Source organism: Leptonychotes weddellii, chromosome 2, assembly GCF_054177405.1.
Source record: "Leptonychotes weddellii isolate Sample4059 chromosome 2, ASM5417740v2, whole genome shotgun sequence".
NCBI classification, from domain to species: Eukaryota; Metazoa; Chordata; class Mammalia; order Carnivora; family Phocidae; genus Leptonychotes; species Leptonychotes weddellii.
Window position 1 is genome coordinate 122,484,735 of NC_138370.1, and position 19,046 is coordinate 122,503,780.

Genomic DNA, 19,046 nt, shown 5'->3' on the forward strand with positions numbered 1-19,046 from the left:
TGCTCTGACTGAGCCAGCCAGGCACCCTACATGGACAAGTTTTTGCTTGGACATACTCTCATTTTTCTTGGCTACCTACCTCGAAGTAGAATTTATATGATTCCTATAGGAGTGAAAATCATGGTCCAACAATGTAATAATGCTGCACTCCCAAAGGTATTATGCAGAAATGCTACACTCTCAAAAATACTCTGCAGAAAAATGTTGGCCATGTAGAAGGAAAACCACATAGTAATATGGAAAAAGGCTACATGAAGTGAAAAAAGGATAAAGCCCATTTAAAATCCTTCCTGGGCTTCCCATCCCCTCCTCTGTCCTATGGACCTAAGGACTTCAATTCTCTCCCCCTCAATTCCCAGGACCAGCTATATACACTACCTTTCAGAGATTCTTTTTTTACGACCTCTTAGCTTCAGAACCCTTGTACATGTTGTTTCCCCTGCCTGTATCACTTTTCCCCCCACTTCTTTGCCCAGTGGTTTCAAGTCTCATCTTAAATGTCACTTCCTCAGAAAAACCTTCTTTGATATCCCTACCTAAGGTTAAGTATTTCCATGGTAGTCTGCAATTTTCCATCTTAATACTTTTGATATTGGTAATTGTTTATTCAGTTAGTAATCAAATATTGAAAGGTTATTACATGCAGGGATACAGAGTGAAACAAAACACGCAAGATCCCTGCCATCCTTGACCTTATATTCTAGGGAGGGAATTCATGCACACGTATACAAGTCAATGTACTGGGTAATTTTTTTTATTTCATTTTATTCCAGTGTAGTTAACATGCAGTGTTATATTAGTTTCTGGTGTACAATATAATGATTCAACAGTTCCATATATTACTCAGTGCTCATCAGCTAAGTGTACTATGTATTCCCTTCATCTATTTCACCCATCCCCCCACCTACCTCCTTTCTGGTAACCCTACTATGTTCTCTATAGTTGAGTCTGGTTTTTTTTTTTTTTTTTGGTTTCTCTCTCTTTTTTCCTTCGTTAGCTATTTTGTATCTTAAATTCCACAATGAGTGAAATCATATATTTGTCTTTCTCTGATTGGCTTATTTCACTTAGCATTATACTCTCTAGATACAGTCTTGTTGCAAATGGCAAGATTTCATCCTTTTTATGGCTGAGTAATATTCCACATCTTCTTTATCCATTCATCTATTGATGGATACCTGGGCTGCTTCTATAGTTCGGCTATTGTAAATAATGCTGCAATAAACTTAGGCGTGCACATATCCCTTCAAACTAGTGTTTCTGTATTCTTTGGGTAAATATGTACCGGGTAAATTTAGATAATGATAATTAGCTTAATATTTATCCTGTTTGGATTGTACACTCCATGAAGGCAGGAGCTATTTCTGTCTTGGTTACTTCCAGTTTGCTAGAGCTTAACCCTGCTAGAGCTTATTCACCACCTGAATAAGCTCGATACAAATTTTTTCAATGACTGGTAAAATAGGCATATAAAAAACAGAAATGGAAAACACAAAGGAGACTACTCCTGTAAATGGTTGAGTTTTTTTTCCCCCTTTCCTCTTTCAAAACTTTCTGTAGTTCCACATATTCTTTCTATAACTAAAACAATTAAAAGATGAGCCAAAAATTACCATAGGTGAGTAAAAGGACCTCAAATAAAACACATTTATATGTCACCACATACTCGTTAAACACCTGGTAATAAAACTTACTCAAATACTCAGATGTGTTGGTTCAGTGAATAGAATTCCCTTGGCACATTACCAAGCAGGTTCCCCGCCATCAATAGTATCATTTACCGTTTTAAAAGGCCTTTAACACCCAAGACGGTGCTTAAGAATATGATCCTCAAAACTGCCACATTTCTAAAGTGCCTGACAGTCTACCTCCATCCACTACGTGCCACCGGAAAAAACCGCAATTCTACTTATACGTAATAGACAATTTTTTGCGAGGTCAACAAAGAATGCAAAATCTTTACACAACAGAACACCAGCCCCTTCCCAATAAATTCTTCTTACAAGCCCTAGACACTTATCAGGTTGGATAACATTAGGTAGCTTTGCGGTGGGCCAAAAGAGCATCCAGACAGAACCCCACCCCCAAGCGGAGCACTCAGCCTCTTCTTTCTTCCCCGGGGCGCATGCGCAGTGCACTCTCCGGGCACCGCACGCCTCTGCCAGCAAGCATAGGGCGCTTACGTCACCGTGAGATGCTGATATGCCCTTCCGCTTCTCCTAGGAAAACGAGTCCGCGCACCTTTGACTTTCCTTAGCCCGTAGGAAATGTCTTCCTTTCTTCCACCCCAGTACTAAAGACTTCCCCCGCCCGTCTCCAACAGCCGGCTTTCTACCGGAGTTCTCTGTACGTCCGTTGGACGGTGAAGGCCACGGAAAGGAAAAGAGGGGAGGGAGAAGGGCCACTTCAACGTTGTTTACAGGGCGTAAAGAAGTCTAGGAATCGGTCCGCGAGGGCGGAGCTGAGGAAGCCGGCACTTCTTCCTTCCATCCCCTCCCTCCCCAGCCTTCCCCGCGAGCGGACGCGGCAGCGCTTCTGTCTCGCTTTTTCTTATTTTTCCCCCCTTTCCCCTTCCTTTTTTTTCCTTTTACCCTCCTTCCCCCCCTTTCACCATTTCCCCTCGAAGACGCTTCCCCCGGGCAGGGGCAGAGCCGGTCTCACTCCCCGCCTCTCCCCGGCCCCCGCCGCCCTATGGCGAGAGGGAACCCCCTCCCCACCCGGGCACTAGCGGCGGTGGTTGGAGGAGTGGGACCGGCGGTGGCCGCGGCAGCCTCAGGTCCGGGGGAGTCATGGAACTAATTCGCTGACCCACCGGCCGCAGCCGTGCGTCTCGCTCGATCGCCAGCGCCCGCGCCCCCCCCCCCGGCCCGGTTCCCCCTCTTCTCCCTCCTCAGTCGGTCCCGTCCTTGTCCCGCGCGCCCCGCCGCCGCGCGCTGAGGAAAATGGGGTGGTAACGGGCACCCGGATGACCCCGCGTCACCACTGTGAGGCCTACAGCTCCGCCGGGGAGGAGGAGGAGGAGGAGGAAGAGGAGGAGAAGGTGAGGGGGCGGGGGGACTCGCGTCTCCGCGCCTCGCGTCGCGCCCCCCCCACCATGGCCCCTCCACCCCCCACCCCGCGCTTCCCGAAGGGAAGCTCCCGGAGCCGCGCGCTCCTTGGCTAAGGCCCGGCCTCCGCCTCCCCTCTTCAAAGGAAACCTTCGGGACCACCCCCCACTCTCTCCTCTCCATGCCAGAACTGTTCGGCACCTGCCCAGTTTGTAAACGGCTCTGTCGTGTTCCCTTTCGGGCCAGTTTTTCCGTCAGCGAGTAACTTTTGTAGCAACAGCAGATTGCCCATTCGTGCACGTTCTAGGCACCGTAAGCCGGTCTCATACACAAAGAAGCGGACACACCCCCACCCTTAGACTTCAACGCTACTGCGGGAGCCAGAGGAGTGTAATTTACGTTGCAAAGCGGAGTGAATGCCAAACGAGCCGCTGAACGGCCAGTGCTGCGGGAATTCGGGGGGGAGGGGAACGTTACCCCAGGTTTAGGTGGGTGGGGGAGATTGGAGAGGAGGTGAGATTTGAGTTGAACTCTGAAGGGCAGGTAGAAAAGTACCGAAATTTTGAAAAGAGGGCAGAACGGTCCTCTCTTGAGCTAGAGGTTCCATTGCAGGTCATTTGGGCAAGAGTTGAGAATTGGGTAGCAAAATAGTGGAAGGTATGCCTGGGGAGGTAGACTGGAATCAGACTGAAGATCTTTGAATGTCAAGCTTAAGTATTTAGCTTTTATTCTGTCAGTGGGGAGGGTCTCAGCGTTTGAGGAGCAGAGTGTGCTGTTAATAACACTTGTTGAAGCTTTTTATCTGACAGGCATTGTTCAGAGCGGTTTGCAACTCGTTGAATCCTCACAAGGACTCGTTGTGAGGCACGCAGTTCAGGAGCCTCATTTTACAGAGGAGGAAAACTGAGGGTCCACAAGATTAATTTACCCCGTGGGTGACACAGCTAGAGCCCAGTGGCCAGAATTCAAACCCGAGCAGTCTGACTATGCTATATAGTCTCCATCCCAAAATGAATTTGTTGAAAACATTAAAGATAGTATTACTTGCTTCCAGCTTTTGCACATCGTTTGTGGTAGATGAAATAGAAGGGAGTGGGTAAGTAGATTAAGAAAGAATCAATAGGGTTTAGATTTGCTAATCTGGAACCAGAAAGATGAGAGATTCTGAATTTCTAGTCTAGGATAAATTTCTTAATACTGATGAAGAGCAGACTAGTTAGAATCATCATGTGTTGGGAAGGCATGGTAGAGATTTTCAATTACAGATGACGGAGTTTATGTGGCAGTTTGACTCCTAGTAGGTTAGAATGGAACTCTGTAATGTTTCTTGGTCAAGATTGGAAGCTGAGAGTGTGTATACATGTTTTATTCTCATTGTATAATACTTTAAAAATGAAAGATACTCACTTTTCTGTGCATGTTTCTTCATCTTCAAAATGGGCTTAATAATAATACCAACCTTATGAGGTTGCATAAGGTTAAATGAGTTAATACGGCAGAGTACTTTGAACAGTATCTGGCCAAGTAGTAAGCACTCATTGCTTTGACTTATTAAGAACTTAAGTGTGAGCTGTTTGTTAGACGTAGTGCTAAACTCTGGAGAGTGTTTGCCATCAAAGAACTCGTGGTTAGTAGGAGAGACAGGTCTACAAATAATTATCACAGCAATTAAATGCAGAAGTAGAATTATGTCTAAGTACAGATGTAAGAAGGCAGGGTACTAGTAGCAGACCTTTGCAAATGACAGCTCTGTAGGAAGGGGAGTGCCAGCTAGAGGAGGACACTTCAGGCTGAAAGAACTGCGTGGAAAGGCATGGAGCTAGGGAAACAAATAGCGGGCTGTTTCGGAATTACAAGTACCTGTAGTTAATTATTAGGTTGGGGCATGAAGTCAAGGAGATGGTCACATTAATAAATCCCTCTTTTTAGAATGGGAACTAAGATCCAGAAGTCTGCATCAGTACAAAATTATAAATGGAGTTGGTGTTAATGGTGATAATAAATATAATAATTCTGTATTAATGAAGTTTCTGTGTTTACCCAACACCGTGCAGTACTTTTCCTTAGAATAGCAGGAGGCTCTGTATTTAGATTTAAAGTATAGTTTATGCCGTACAATAACTTTATTCACTCATACATTAAGCTATATGATAAACACGGAGAAAGAAACAGAAGTAATTGAAAGATTGGCAGGAGAAATGTTAAACTATCATAAAGTTAGAAGTGTGTGGAATATGCCAACCAAAACAGTCTTTTTGTTTCTTAGTTCCTAGAGACTTCTATCTGACCATTCAAAATTCTGGATATGATTAATGGCATAAAATAATTAGATACAACTAAAAAGTTCTAGTATTTAAAACAGTAAAATTATATTTTAAGTGTATTTTGAGCAGGTTTATTCAGCAGGTTTCATTATTCATGTAACTCAGTCTATTTTACACATTAGAAAACAGGCTAATGCATTATCAGTAAGAAAAGTAAAACTCAAGCTAGTGCTTTCTTCACTGTATCATTGTCTTACTAGAATCTTTTTTTTTTTTTTTTAAGATTTCATTTATTTATATGGGGGGGGGCGCAGCGCAGAGGGAGAAGGAGACTCCCGCTGAGCAGGGAGCCCAACAATGCAACAGTGACAATTCTGGGCTCAATGCCAGCACCCTGAGATCATGCCCCAGGCAGAAGGCAGATGCTCAACCAACTGAGCCACCCAGGCACCCTGTCTTACTAGAATCTCAGAAAAGGAGTGTAAAAGGTATCCTGCTAATAATAAGCACTTCCATCAATAATGTGTTTGGCCTCCCGGCGGGGCGGGAGGAGGGTGGATTGTCCACATTATTAACTTGTAAATAATTTCAAAAAGAAACTATCGTTTCATCTATCATTAATATTTCACCCCGTTTGTTTTATCATTTGTCCTCTCTCTCTCCCATACATACATATATATAGCATATATTATGGCCCTTTTCTCCTAAGTATTTCAGTGTGTATTTCCTAAGAATAGGGATGTCCTTACAGCATCACAGTAAAGTTATCAACTGTAGTAAGTTTAACATTTATACTTTAATTTGTCCATGTTCCCATTATGTCAGTTGGCCCAATAATGACCTTTATAGCATTTTATCTTCCCAGTACAGGCTTGAGTCTAGGGTCAGATATTGAACTTTCATTTTTCTGTAGTCTCATTTGATCTGGAATATTTCCTCCGTCCTTTTTTCTTTCACTTGGATTATTTATACCTTATTTTTAAAAGATAAAGGAAATTTGAACTCTTTATCCTTTGTTACATTCCCCTAGTGTGAGCAAAGAATGATTCCTTTATTTTCTATTCTTCATATGGTGTATTACATTAATTGATTTCCTGAATGTTAAACCAACTTTGCATTCCTGGGCTAAGTCCCACTCAATTATGGTATATAATCCTTTTTTTATGTTGCCAGATTGAGTTTGCTAGTATTTTGTTGAGGAATTCTGCATATGTGTTTAGAAGAGATGTTCTCAATAGTTTTATAATGCTGTTGTCATGTTTGCTTAACTGGCCTCATAAAATGAGTTGAGAAGAGCTCTTCCTCTACTCTTTGGAGGAGTTTGTGAAGAATTTTAAACATTTTTCTATAGATGTTTGGGTAGAATTCATTAGTGAAACCACTTGGGCATAGGCTTTTCTTTGACAATTGTTTACTAATTCAATTTCTTGTTATATGGCTCTTAAGCTTTTCTATTTCTTTTTAAAGGTAGTTTTGATAATTTGTGGTTCTAACTAGTTGTCCATTTCATGCAGAGTTGTCCTATTTATTTGCAAGCCATTGTTCATAAAATTCCTTTATAACATCTTTTTTTCCCCTACAACATAGATAGTAATGGCTCCTTTTATTCCTGATTTTACTACTTCATCCTTTCTGTTTTTATTTGGTCAGTGTAGCTAGAAGTTTGCCAATTTTGTTGATCTTTTCAGAGAACCAACTTTTGGTTTCATTGATTTTTGTCTATTTTTCTATTCCTTCATTAATTTCCACTCTAATTTTTCTTCTGATTTGCTTTAAGTATAGTTTGCTCTACTTGTATCCCATAAGTTTTGGTATGTTTTCTTTTTCATTACCTCAAAGTATTTTCTGATTTTCCTTGTGATTGCTTCTTTGACCCAGATTCCTTTGTTTTAAAAAAATTGTTAAAGCGTCTAAGTATTTGAATCTAACTTAGGGTCCTAATTGTAGGAAATTGGAGAACAGGAATCTCTTGAACTGTCTTATTCTTTACATGATTTATCCTGTGTATCCCTCTCTGTTCCCCATCTGTCCCTCCTAAAAATAATCTTCAGAGGAAACATTTTGAGGGAAGAGCAATCACAGGAGCAGCCAGCCATTGGGGTGCGTTGAGAAGGCTGGGGGATCCTGGTGAGCCACCCTGTTGGGTATAGCTAATAGAATGAAGTAGTTTGGTAAGTTTTGACAAGAGTTAATAAATTACAGACTAAAGATGGTTAAGTGTCTGCCTTCAGCTCAGGTCATGATCCCAGGGTCCTGGGATTGAACACCCCCACCCCCACCCCCTGCTCAGCGGGGAGTCTGCTTCTCCTTCTCTCCCTGCGTCTCCCCCTGCTTGTGCTCTCTCTATGTCTCTCTCTCAAATGAATAAAATCTTAAAAGGAATAAATCTCTAGGGGTGCCTGTGTGGCTCAGTCATTAAGCATCTGCCTTCCGCTCAGGTCATGATCCCAGGGTTCCCGCATTGGGCTCCCTGCTCCGCGGGAGGCCTGCTTCTTCCTCTCCCACTCCCCTCTGCTTGTGTTCCCTCTCTCGCTGTGTCTCTCTCTGTCAAATAAATAAAATCTTAAAAAAAAATAAATCTCTAAAAAAAAAATAAGGTATAGAAGAAGCCTTAGAACCAATAAATAAACCAAGTTTAATCTCCATCCAGTATAGATGTTTTTATTCTAAAGATCTCTGGACAGATGGTCATCTAGTTTACACTCCCATTTCTAAGGTTAATATTTATATCTGCTTTAGATGAAATTATAGTGAGTTTATCTAGTTATGGAAAATCTGAGAAAAGTACCAGGGCAACAAAATTGGAATCTCAGATCATCTCAGCAGAATGTAACAGTAGATGGAATATAACAAGATGACCTTTTTTTAAAAAGAATACATTTACAGCCCTGAACAAGGTCATCCCCCCTCCCCGCCAAAAAAGCGGGCTCCAAAACTATGTGCACAATGGGGTGGGGCAGGTGGAGAGGGAATTTTCCTAAGAGTGTACCTTAGAAAGTCTTAAGAGTTGATAGTGTGGTATGGATTCAAAAAAGTAGCTAATGATCTTAGACTGCATTTAGAAGAGCAAAAGATTCTTCATATGGTGTATTACATTACATGTCACACATTCCTCATGTGTCATGTGAGGAAATCCTGAACAGTTCAGCTGTGAAAAAGATGAATTGGTGGGCATGCTAGCCATCTTCAAACATTTGAAGAATTGGCCTGTGAAAGAGAGTTTAGACTTGGGTTTGTTTTGTTTTTGGCCCCGCCCCAAGGATTGAAACCAATCTTTGGCAGAGTCCCTGTTTCATCAGGATTCTATGAGTGATAAAAAAAATAATATTGGTAGATAACATTTCAGTATCATAATGTTTATCATTTCATAGGGGAAATAGTGGGAAGCTGCTTTCAGAAGGGAGAGAAATCACACCAGATTAGAGAATCAAGAGTTCTTGGAAGAAGTAACCTTTGAAATGGACCTTTTGGGTTAGGTATTCTTTCTTTCCCTCTCTGTTATTTACTGTTTTTTTCTTGGTATAAAAAGTACTTAATGCTCATTATAGGAAATTTGCAAAAACTCAGAAGTTTAAAGAAGCAAAATGAAAAAAATCACAATCCATTTAACCAGAGGTAGTCTGCAGTAGATTCTATAGCAAATAGGCAAAGTATGTGAAGTGATGAATAAGAAAGGGATAGTACCTAGAGTTGGGGGTGAAGGGAGCATGGAAATTGAAATTTGTTATTTGCTTTTTTTAATTAATTTTAAATTTTATTTAAAAAATCAGAACTTTTCATATGTTAATTCTAGGTATTTAAATTTTTTAAAAATCCCATGAATCTGAAGCACATACATAATACAGGTACATAGTTGAAAAATGAAATAGTTATATGAGGTTTATAATGAAGAACAGCATTCTCCTGTTACTGGATTTTCTAACCCTTTTCTCACAGGTTAACCTCTGAGTGCTTATATGTCTCTCTTGTTATTTAAGATCATATTTTCAAATAACTTGCCCTACTGTCTTTTGATATTTCAGTTTTAGGTATTATTTATGGTTTGCCTACTGTGACATATAAAGATGTAGTGCTCATTCTATCTTCTAATACCTCCCATCTTCCCAATGCAGTTTTATCTATTCATTAAAGTCCCTATTCAGTATTTTCACTATTATTGCTATGTAAATGTTGTGGTATATTATTACATTTACCTTTTTGCATAATCTTTTTTTCTGAAGTTAATTACCTCTTCAGTTCCTTAGCTTTCATCAAATCTAGTTGAGTCTTGCCATATCTTCAGCTTCTCAATCTAATTTTCTTTTTTTAAAGATTTATTTATTTTATTTTTTAATTTTTTTTATTTCTCAGAGAGAGGGAGTAAGTACACAGTGGGAGCGGCAGGCAGAGGGGGAAGCAGGCTCCCCACTGAGCAAGGAACCTGATGTGGGACTCCATCCCAGGACCCTGGGATCATGACCTGAGCTGAAGGCAGACGCTTAATCAGCTGAGCCACCCAGGCGCCCCTCAGTCTAATTTTCTACACATGGTTGTACTTCTCAAATCTCTTAATTTCTTTTCTTTCTTTCTTTCTTTTTTTTTTTTTTTAAACCTGAAGACATCGGTCCTGGACTTTCAGTTGCCCTGCACTGATCTAGACTGTTGCTCTTTAGGCTTGCTCATTTTAGAGGGCCAGTCACCTGATTGTTGAGTTTTTCTAGATCAACACTCTCCAGTAGAACTTTCTGCCAGTGATAGTGCAGAAAAGGAACATTTCTATCTGATGCAGTATCCACTAACCACATATGGCTATTGAGCATTTGAAATGGGGCTAGTGTGACTGAGGAATTATATTTTAACTTTATTCAGTTCTAATATAAATGGCCGTATGTGTAGCTAGTGGACACTACTAATTGGAAGCACAAATAAAGATGGTTTTATACTTAAGGGGATGGTTTCATACCGATTATACGGGAATGAAGAAAAAGGTTTAATGAAGAAAATTTAATGAAGAAAAAGGTTAGTAACCCTTATCTGATGAGATTTTTAAGAGGAGTATTTGGGACCACTATTAAGAATACCTAGTATAAAAATCCCATGATTTAAAATTTGTTGTCACAATTTGAGACGCAATCATGTATTTTCATCAGAGTCTGTAAGTTCTATCAGTTATATGGCCATGTTTTTATTCTCTTTACAACTGAGTTTCAGATTTAAAGTAAATATGTTTAGGTAACTGATTATTATTGTAACATTTTAATATGTTTTAAAGAGCTGTAAAACCCTATATTGCCTCATAACATTCTTATTTTGTTTTATGAATTGTTTAATAAGAACCAACATATTTATACAACGCTCAGCGTATTTTATAATTAAAGAAAAAGCATTGTTTTATATTTGATTTTATAGGTAGCTACATCAAGCTGGGAGGCAGGCAGATCCAGAGGATATCATGAAGTTTCCAGGGCCTTCGGAAAACCAGAGATTGTCTTTCCTGTTGGAAAAGGCAATCTCTAGGGAAGCCCAGATGTGGAAGGTGAATGTGCCGAAAATGCCTACAAATCAGGTAATGATTTTTCTCGTCACTCTAGATAGATGACTTCTTTTAGAAATAAGTGTACTGTCATAAAGTGGTATCTTGACACTGGATTGAAGAAATATATACCATTAAAGGATATGCTCTATTCTTTATTTGAGAAACCTCCCCTTGTTTTATTCTGAAATAGAACAAGAATGAATTTTTTGTTTTTGTTTGCTTGTTTTGTTATCTGAGTTATGGCTTTAGGAAGGTAGATATATTCTCTTTCTTTGTAGTCCAATACTAACAGTAGTAAGCTATCTTTTATTTCTAAGATATAGTTAGCTAGGGAGGCTGAAATTAACTTTAGTAAACAAAAATTTGTTCTGTCTTTCTTGAATATTTATAAGGAGTTAAAGTAAGCTACTAAGGTAATGCTGATGTTGGACATTTCTGGGGAAATAGCCAGCTTACCTCTCAATTACTGTTAGCTATATGCCTTTTCTTTTAGAAATTTTTATGCTTCTATCATATAATCCTATCTGTTATTTTTGACAAATAACTATAAAGTTTATGCACTCCCAAAGCTTATTGTATAAGCTCTTTTTATCCCTAATACCTAGCACTGTGCTTGGGATAAAGAATAGTGGCCAAGAAATTTTTGATTTTTGATTTGTAGGTGAATGAATAGCAAATATCTAAGTTCCTCCTTTGGTTTAGGTTAACCTTTGTTCATAGGTTATTGAAATCTATATGCATTTTCTACTAACCTACTTCTGTCATTCTTTCTCACAAGCTGAAGAAATATGTTTTGCATTTACTGTTACTTGTCATTTAACAGATTGAAAATAAGTTAACCTGGGTGAATATCTTTTAAGGTAGGAGCATTTACATATGATATCACATTTACTATCTTATTATATCCTTTGAAATAGGCAGTAGTCCCACTTTGCTCAAGACTTTAATAAGTAGTAGAGCTATAATTTGAACTTGATGTAGTTCTCTTTCCATTATACTTTGTTTTTCAGTTTTTATTTTTGTGTGCTTGTGTGATATTTTAGATTACTTGGGGATTCAATCATTCAATAAATGTTCATTAAGTATCTGCTACATTCTGAGCACTTCTAAGCATTGGGGATACATCAGTGAGAAAAAGAGAAATTCTTACCCTTATGTTCTGACATCCTGGTAAGCCTCAAAGCTTTAATACAGCTGGCTTTAGAACCATTTCTTCCTTCTGCTGTCTCCTTGAGTCAACATGTAACCAGTGATAATATTCTTTTACAACATGGTCTTTGAAGGTAATATTCTACCAAGATTATAGTATATTGCTATATTATCACTTAATCTGGCCTATTTCTGTAGGTGATTTAACAAGTATTATTGAGGTAATACCAGAGAACAGAACAGTATTAGAACTTTGAAGAGGGAACTACTTAGGGATTTGCCTTTAGTGATATCAAGTAGAAGCCAAAGTTAATTCTTATAAAATGTGGGTGGGCTTGTTCTGATGGGGATAGGGGATAAGACTGGGATGAGAGTAAAGAGCTGTAGTAGCTCAAACCGCTTGCTATAGTAACCCCTAAGGACGCTTGTCTGTTCTAGTTCTAATTTCTTTATTTTCTTCTGCCACTCTCAGGGAGTGGCTTTTCTGTTTCTCTTTCCACTATTGATTCTAACCATGATTTCCCTCCTGATTGATTCCTTGCAGAAAAGAAACACAGTCTTGTCGTTAAGCCATAAACATACTTTTCCAGCTTTTCTAATATTTTTTTAAGTGCTGGTAAAATGGAAAAATAAAATATTTTAAAGGTTTCTGTTATGCTTCTTTCCCTCAGTTTCCTTGTCTTTCTTTCTCTACCTCTGGATCATTCTCTCACAATTAATTCTCTTTTAATTTGCATCCCCTATCTTCAAGTTTAGGACAGAGTGGTCACACAAGATATATTATATACCTATCACTCCTCTTCTGTATGCGCCCACAGCACTCTTTACTTCTTTATGATAGCACACAATATTATAATTTCCTGATGATTTGATTGTGAGTTCCCTTGGGGTTGGGTTGTGTCATTTTTTGTTTACTGGCATATAATAGATTTCCAGTAAACATCTATAAAAATGAACGTTATCATTTCTTTATAATTAGTCCAAGTTAGAGAAGTTCTTTTATATAATAATAGTACTTTCGAGTACACAATAATTTTGCTATATGAATTTGGGAGAAAAAATTGAAGACTGGTCAAAGTGACATGCACTTTCAGATATTCTCTATTTTGCTAAAGTGCTTTTGATATGCAAAGGTAAAACTTTGCTTCAAGCTGTTCTAAGGAATCTTAAAGGCCATATAATTATGTGGTTTCTGAATACAGGATCCTGAGCCACTGGGCTGCTGAGAATCACCCAGGAGGCTTCTTACAGAGATTCCAGGCCTCATGCAGACCTGTTGGGCTTTTGTGGTAGCAGTTGTGGAAATTTGTTTTATTAATATGCATTAGATTTGGGAGACACTGATTTACTCTAACCCCACAGTAGGAAAGTTCTCCTTCTAACATCTCTGGTAAGTGATTCTCTGCTTTGGATACTTAGTCCATTCTACTGTGGGAAAACTGTAAATTATTGGAAAGATTTTCCTAAATTGAACCTGAAAACTGCTTCTTTCTAGTGGCTACTTATTAGTTCTGGTTTTGTCCCCTGGAGCAATACAGAATAAATCTGTGTCTTATTTTAAATGGTAGCCCTTTATCTACTCAAAGATGTGGTAAGCCCACAAAGTCATCCTCTCTTTTCCTGATTGAACATCCCTTGTTTTTTAACCATTATTTGATAAGATTTCTTTTACCACCCCAGATCTTCTTTTTCTAGATACACTCTTTTAGTGTGTTTCTTAAGTTGTGACATTTCATTTTAGTCATTAATGGACAGTGAAGTGAAACTATTGCCTCACTTTATCTTGGCTTGATAATTTTGTTAAACTAGCCCTAAATTTCATTGTTTTGGCAGCAGTGTCATATCGGCTTACTGAACTTGTTTTTAAAATTTAAAACCTTGTTTTCTCTAGTTTTAAGCAAAGTTTCCTTTGTGCTAGATATACTTTTAGTTTTTGGCCTAGTTATGGTGTTATTTATTCTTATTAAAGTCAATTCTGACCATTTTTCTGGCTTTAAAATTATGATTGTTATATGTTGATTTTGTCATTCTTGTGTAATCTGTGGATTTGGTAAATAAATAAATCTATTTATCCTATAGGTTGGTTTCTCTTTCTTCTTTTCCTTAAACAGTTTATTGAAGTATAATGTACAGAAAAGTACACAGATCTTAAGTGTACAGCTGTAAAATACACCACTTTACTGGCACTGCAGAAGCCCCCTTCTGTCCTCTTGTAGTTACTACCACCTACTCCCCCACACGAAGAAAACACTGTCCTAATATAACAGATTAGTTTTTCCTGGTTTTGAATTTTATACATATATATGGAAACACAGAGTATGTACTGGCCTCTTGTTCAATATTTTTTTATGTAAGACTCATCTGTGTTACTTCATGTAGCCATAATTAATTTATTCTCATTGCCATGTATAATTCTTTGAATTTACCTCTTTTGTTGATGGTCATTAGTGTCATCTTCTTGTGCATGTCTCAGTGAACATACGTGCATGTTTTTCTGAATATATTTTTAGGGATGGAATTGTTAGAACCTAGAATATGTGTATATCAGTTTTAGTAGATAACCACCAATTGTTACAAAGTTGTTATACCACTATTATGTCACATTTTTTGTGGGTTTTTTTTGTTTTGTTTTGTTTTGTTTTGACCCCTTCTAGCAGAGTATGAAAATCCTAAGTTGCTCTCCATCCTTGTCAGCCCTTGGTATTTTCTTTTCATTTTAGTTGTTCTGGTGAGTGTATTATAGTATCATGTTGGGTTTAATCTGCTTTTCTTTAATAACTAATGAAGTTCAGCTTTTCATGTGTTTTTTGGCCATTAGATTTACTTTTTTGGTGAAATGTCTATTCAGATCTTTAATCTGGGTTTCTACTGAATTGTCTTTTTTGTTAATTGTTTTTTAAGAGTTCTCTCTTTTGCAGACTATGTATTACAGATGTCTTCAACTCTTTGTGTTGAACTTTGATCAGTAGAAGTTCTTTATTTTTAATGACCCAAGTTATCAAAATTTTTTTCCTTTTTTAAAGAAATGTTAATGTAATGAAGATACTCTCTTGCATTTTCTTCTGCAAAGTTGATTGTTTTACCCTTCACATTTAGATCTACATTCCAGTTGGGATTTTTTGGGGGGCAGGGTATGGTGTGAAGTAGGAGTCCATCATTTTATTCCATATAGAGAACCAGCACCATTTATTAAAAAGACACTTTTCTCTACTTCCCTGCACTTTTGTTATAAATCAAGTGACTGCTATAGGCCTGTGAATATATTTGTGTGTCTCTTTCTTGCCTCTTTTCTTGTCATTGGTCCATTTGCTGCTCTTTAAATACCACACTGCCGTAATTATTATAGCATTATGGTAAGTGTTTGGTGGCATACATTTTGTTCTTTTTTTCAAGATTGTCTTGGCTATTCTTAGCCCTTCGCTCTTCCATATATATTTTAAAATATACTTGTCAATTAAAAAAAATGGGGATTATGAATCTGTCAGTTTGGGGAGAATTGACATGCTTATAATAGGAGTCTTCCAATTCATGAATGTAGAATATTTCTCCATTTTGTTTAAAGTTGGTCTTCAATATCTTTTTTTTTTTTTTTTTTTTAAGATTTTATTTATTTATTTGAGAGAGGGAGAGGACAAGCAGTCCCTCTGAGTTTGGAGCCCAATGTGGGGCTTGATCCCACAACCCTAAGATCATGACCTGAGCCGATATCAAGAGTCAGACACTTAACTGAGCCACCTAGGGGCCCCGGTCTTCAGTTTCATTTAATAATATTTGGTAGTTTAGGTTTATTCCTAGATATTTGAGTCTTGTTGAGGCTATTACAAATGGTATTTTAGATTTTTCTTTCTTTTTTTTTTTTTGATATGCTGTTTCTAGAAACTGGTATATGGAAATAAAATGGATTTTTATATATTGACTATACTAAATTCACTTCCAGAGTCTTTTGGATTTTCTGTATATTATACATAGACATGTTAACTGTGAATAATCATGGTTTTATTTCTTTCTATCCAGTTCTTAATACTTTTTGTTTTTCTTGTTTTATAGAATTAGCTAGGGCCTCCAGAACCCCATTGAATATAAATGATGGTAGCAGGTGTCCTTGTCTCAGTTTTAGTTTGAGGGGAAAGTTTTCAGTATTTCACCATTAAGTATAATATTTGTTATATATTTCTTAGATCATCTTTATCAGATTAAGAAGATTATCTGCCTTAGTTTGTCAAGAGATTTTTTTTATAAATAGGTGTTAAATATTTTTTACATCAGTGGATTTTGTTAACATTTTGCTTAGGATTTTTGCATTTATGTTTATGGGTGAGATTGGTTTGTAATGCGTTTTGTCAGGTTTTCATAATAAAGTATGCTGGCTTTGTAAAATGAATTAGGAAACGTTCCTGCTTTTTTAAAAGTACTCTCAGTTTGTTTGGGTTGTTATTTCTTTCTTAAGTGTAAGAAGGTTCCACTGGGAGCTTAGAGATTTATTTATGGGAAAATAATAATTCATTTTCTTCGGTAAATGTGAGACTAATCAGGTCTTCCCAGTTTCAGTAAATTGTGTTTTTCAAGGAATTTATTTCATCTAAATTGTCAAATTATTTCTGTAAAGTTATTTATGATACCTTTTTAACATCAAAATGTTCATAGCGATGTTCCTTTTTTCATTTCCTTAGTTGGTGATTTGTGCTTTCTTTCCTTTTTTTTTTTTTTTAAGATTTTATTTATTTATCTGACAGAGACAGAGAGAGATAGCGAGAGCAGGAACACAAGCAGGGGGAGTGGGAGAGGGAGAAGCAGGCTTCCTGCCGAGCAGGGAGCCCGATGTGGGACTCGATCCCAGGACCCTGGGATCATGACCTGAGCCGAAGGCAAGACGCTCAACGACTGAGCCACCTAGGCACCCTGTGCTTTCTTTCTTGATCCATCTTTCTAGAGGTTTGTCAGTTAGTCTTTTAGCTCTGTTGATTTTCCCTATTGCATGTTTGGTTTTTTTAAGTTTTGTTCTTATTTTAATTATCTGCTTCTGTTTACTTTGTGTAATTTGCTTTTTTTTTTATTTTGAGTTAGATGCTTAAATAATTGATTTTCCACTTGTTCTTGTATCTTATTTTTTTAAAGATTTTATTTATCTGAGAGAGCACAAATGGGGGTGGTAGAGGCGGGAAGAGGCAGAGGGAAAGGGAGAAGGAGAAGCAGATTCCCTGCTGAGCAGGGAGCCCGATGCGGGGCTCTATCCCAGGACCCTGGGATCATGACCTGAGCCGAAGGCAGGTGCTTAACCGAATGAGCCACCCAGGCGCCCCTGTTCTTGTATTTAAATATATACATTTAAAACTAAGTTTTCCTCAAAGCATAGTTATCCAACCATGTCTGATTTGTTGTTGAATCCACATATTGGGTTCTTAATTTCAGTTACTATATTTTTCAGTTCTAGTATTTCTTTTTAGATTTTTTTAATAGGTATCATTTCTCTACTGAAATTCTTCATCTTTTCATCTCTTCCTACTTTTCCTCTATTGTATATTAAGTCCTTTTCTGATAATTCAAAGTTCTAGGTCTTTTTGTTGCTTCCCTTTCTTTTTTCTCTTGGTTTTTGGTCACTTAGTTCTATTGTCATGCCTGGTTAATATTTTTAATAGGTTAATTTTAATTTCAATATAGTTAACTTACAGTATTATATTAGATTCGGGTACATAATATAGTGATTCAACAATTCTATTCATTACTCACTGCTCATCATGATAAGTGTACTCTTAATCCCCTTCACCTATTTCACCCATCCCCCCACCAGCCTCCCCCCCGGTGATCATCAGTTCTCTATAATTAAGAGTCTGTTTCTTGGTTTGTGTCCAGTTTTTTCCCCCTTTGTTTGTTTGTTTTGTTTCTTAAATTCCATGTATGCGTGAAATCATATGGTATATGTCTTCCTCTGACTGACTGATTTTGCTTAGCATTATACTATCTAGCATGCCCAGTAATTTTTAATTGAATGCTGAACATTATGAAAAATTGTAAAGGTTCTAGACGTTATGTTGCTGAAGAAGGGTTCAGTCTTCCTTTGGTAGCAACTGTGTAGGAGATTAATCACTTTTATTTATTTATTTATTTTTAAATTTTATTTATTTATTTGACAGAGAGAGAGAACACAAGCAGGGGAAGCAGCAGAAGGAGAGGGAGAAACAGGCTGTCCACTAAGCAGGGAGCCCAATGTGGGGCTCGATCCCAGGACACCCTGGGATCATGACCTGAGCTGAAGGCAGATGCTCAACTGTCTGAGCCACCCAGGTGCCCCGGAGATGAATCACTTTAACCCAGTGAGAGATGATGCTGGTGGGAGTCTGGGCTGCGGTTGGGTATGGCTTCATCTGCCTCGGTGTTACCCATCTCCTAGAGTGTAGTCAAGGATTCCACCTGAGAACTTGGGAGGGTGCTGAAGGGTGCTGAACTCCTTCTTGCTTTTCAGAGGCTTTTGCTTAGCTTCTTACATCCCTGTCCTTCCCACCTTCAGAACTTCATTCAGAAAATTTCATTCCAAAATTACAGGGAAAATCAGCCAAGTGTCACATTCAGTTCTCTGACCCTTCCTTTCCCCACTTGGCTCCTTAAGTCTCCAAATTTTGTCTCTAGCCCTATAAAAGTCTCACAAGCTCTGTAGGTTTCTTTGCCCTTACTCTCAGCCTCTTGCCATACTCAAGAGGATGGGCAAATGCCCTGAAGGAAAAGCTACTACAGAATATTGACGACTCCTCGTTACAGGTTTCCCCCAGTATTGGAAAGTAGAGCATTCCTGTGAAAACTTTGGTAAGCTGAAATGGTGTAAAGCAAAGAAGCAGTTACCATTAATTTATAAGGGAAATTTTTTGAGTGTTCCCAGACCCTCTCTTTGGCTTTTCTGCTATCTTAGGACACATCTTGCTAACACATGGGCCAAATAAATCAAGATAAAGCCCTGGTGCTCACAGACACAATTCAAAGCTTGATGGCTGAGGTGCTGGTTGTGGTTTGGGGGAAGGAGATGGGTAGTACCAGTTTGCTGCTCTGGGTATGCCACTGTCTCTGTAACAGCTTGCTGCA

General features: G+C 38.2%; 2 protein-coding genes across 7 annotated transcripts in view; one reads left to right on the plus strand and one right to left on the minus strand.

Annotated features, from left to right (window-relative positions):
• Positions 1-19,046, minus strand: part of SEPTIN11 (septin 11) — a 136,147-nt gene that overhangs the window by 7,616 nt on the left and 109,485 nt on the right. The gene's annotated exons all lie outside the window — the stretch shown is intronic.
• The window catches only part of CCNI (cyclin I), a 32,850-nt gene continuing 16,285 nt past the window's right edge, over positions 2,482-19,046 (plus strand). Inside the window, exons 1-2 of one of the 6 annotated variants that reach the window (XM_006743441.3) lie at positions 2,483-3,040; positions 10,700-10,856. In XM_006743441.3, the coding sequence (XP_006743504.2) occupies positions 10,743-10,856 (114 nt within the window). In that variant the 5' untranslated portion in view covers positions 2,483-3,040; positions 10,700-10,742. Of the gene's footprint in view, positions 3,041-3,352; positions 3,490-5,662; positions 5,800-8,759; positions 8,788-10,699; positions 10,857-19,046 lie in introns of those variants that run through there. The other 5 variants (XM_081812982.1, XM_081812979.1, XM_081812981.1 and 2 more) reach the window with 5 other exon arrangements.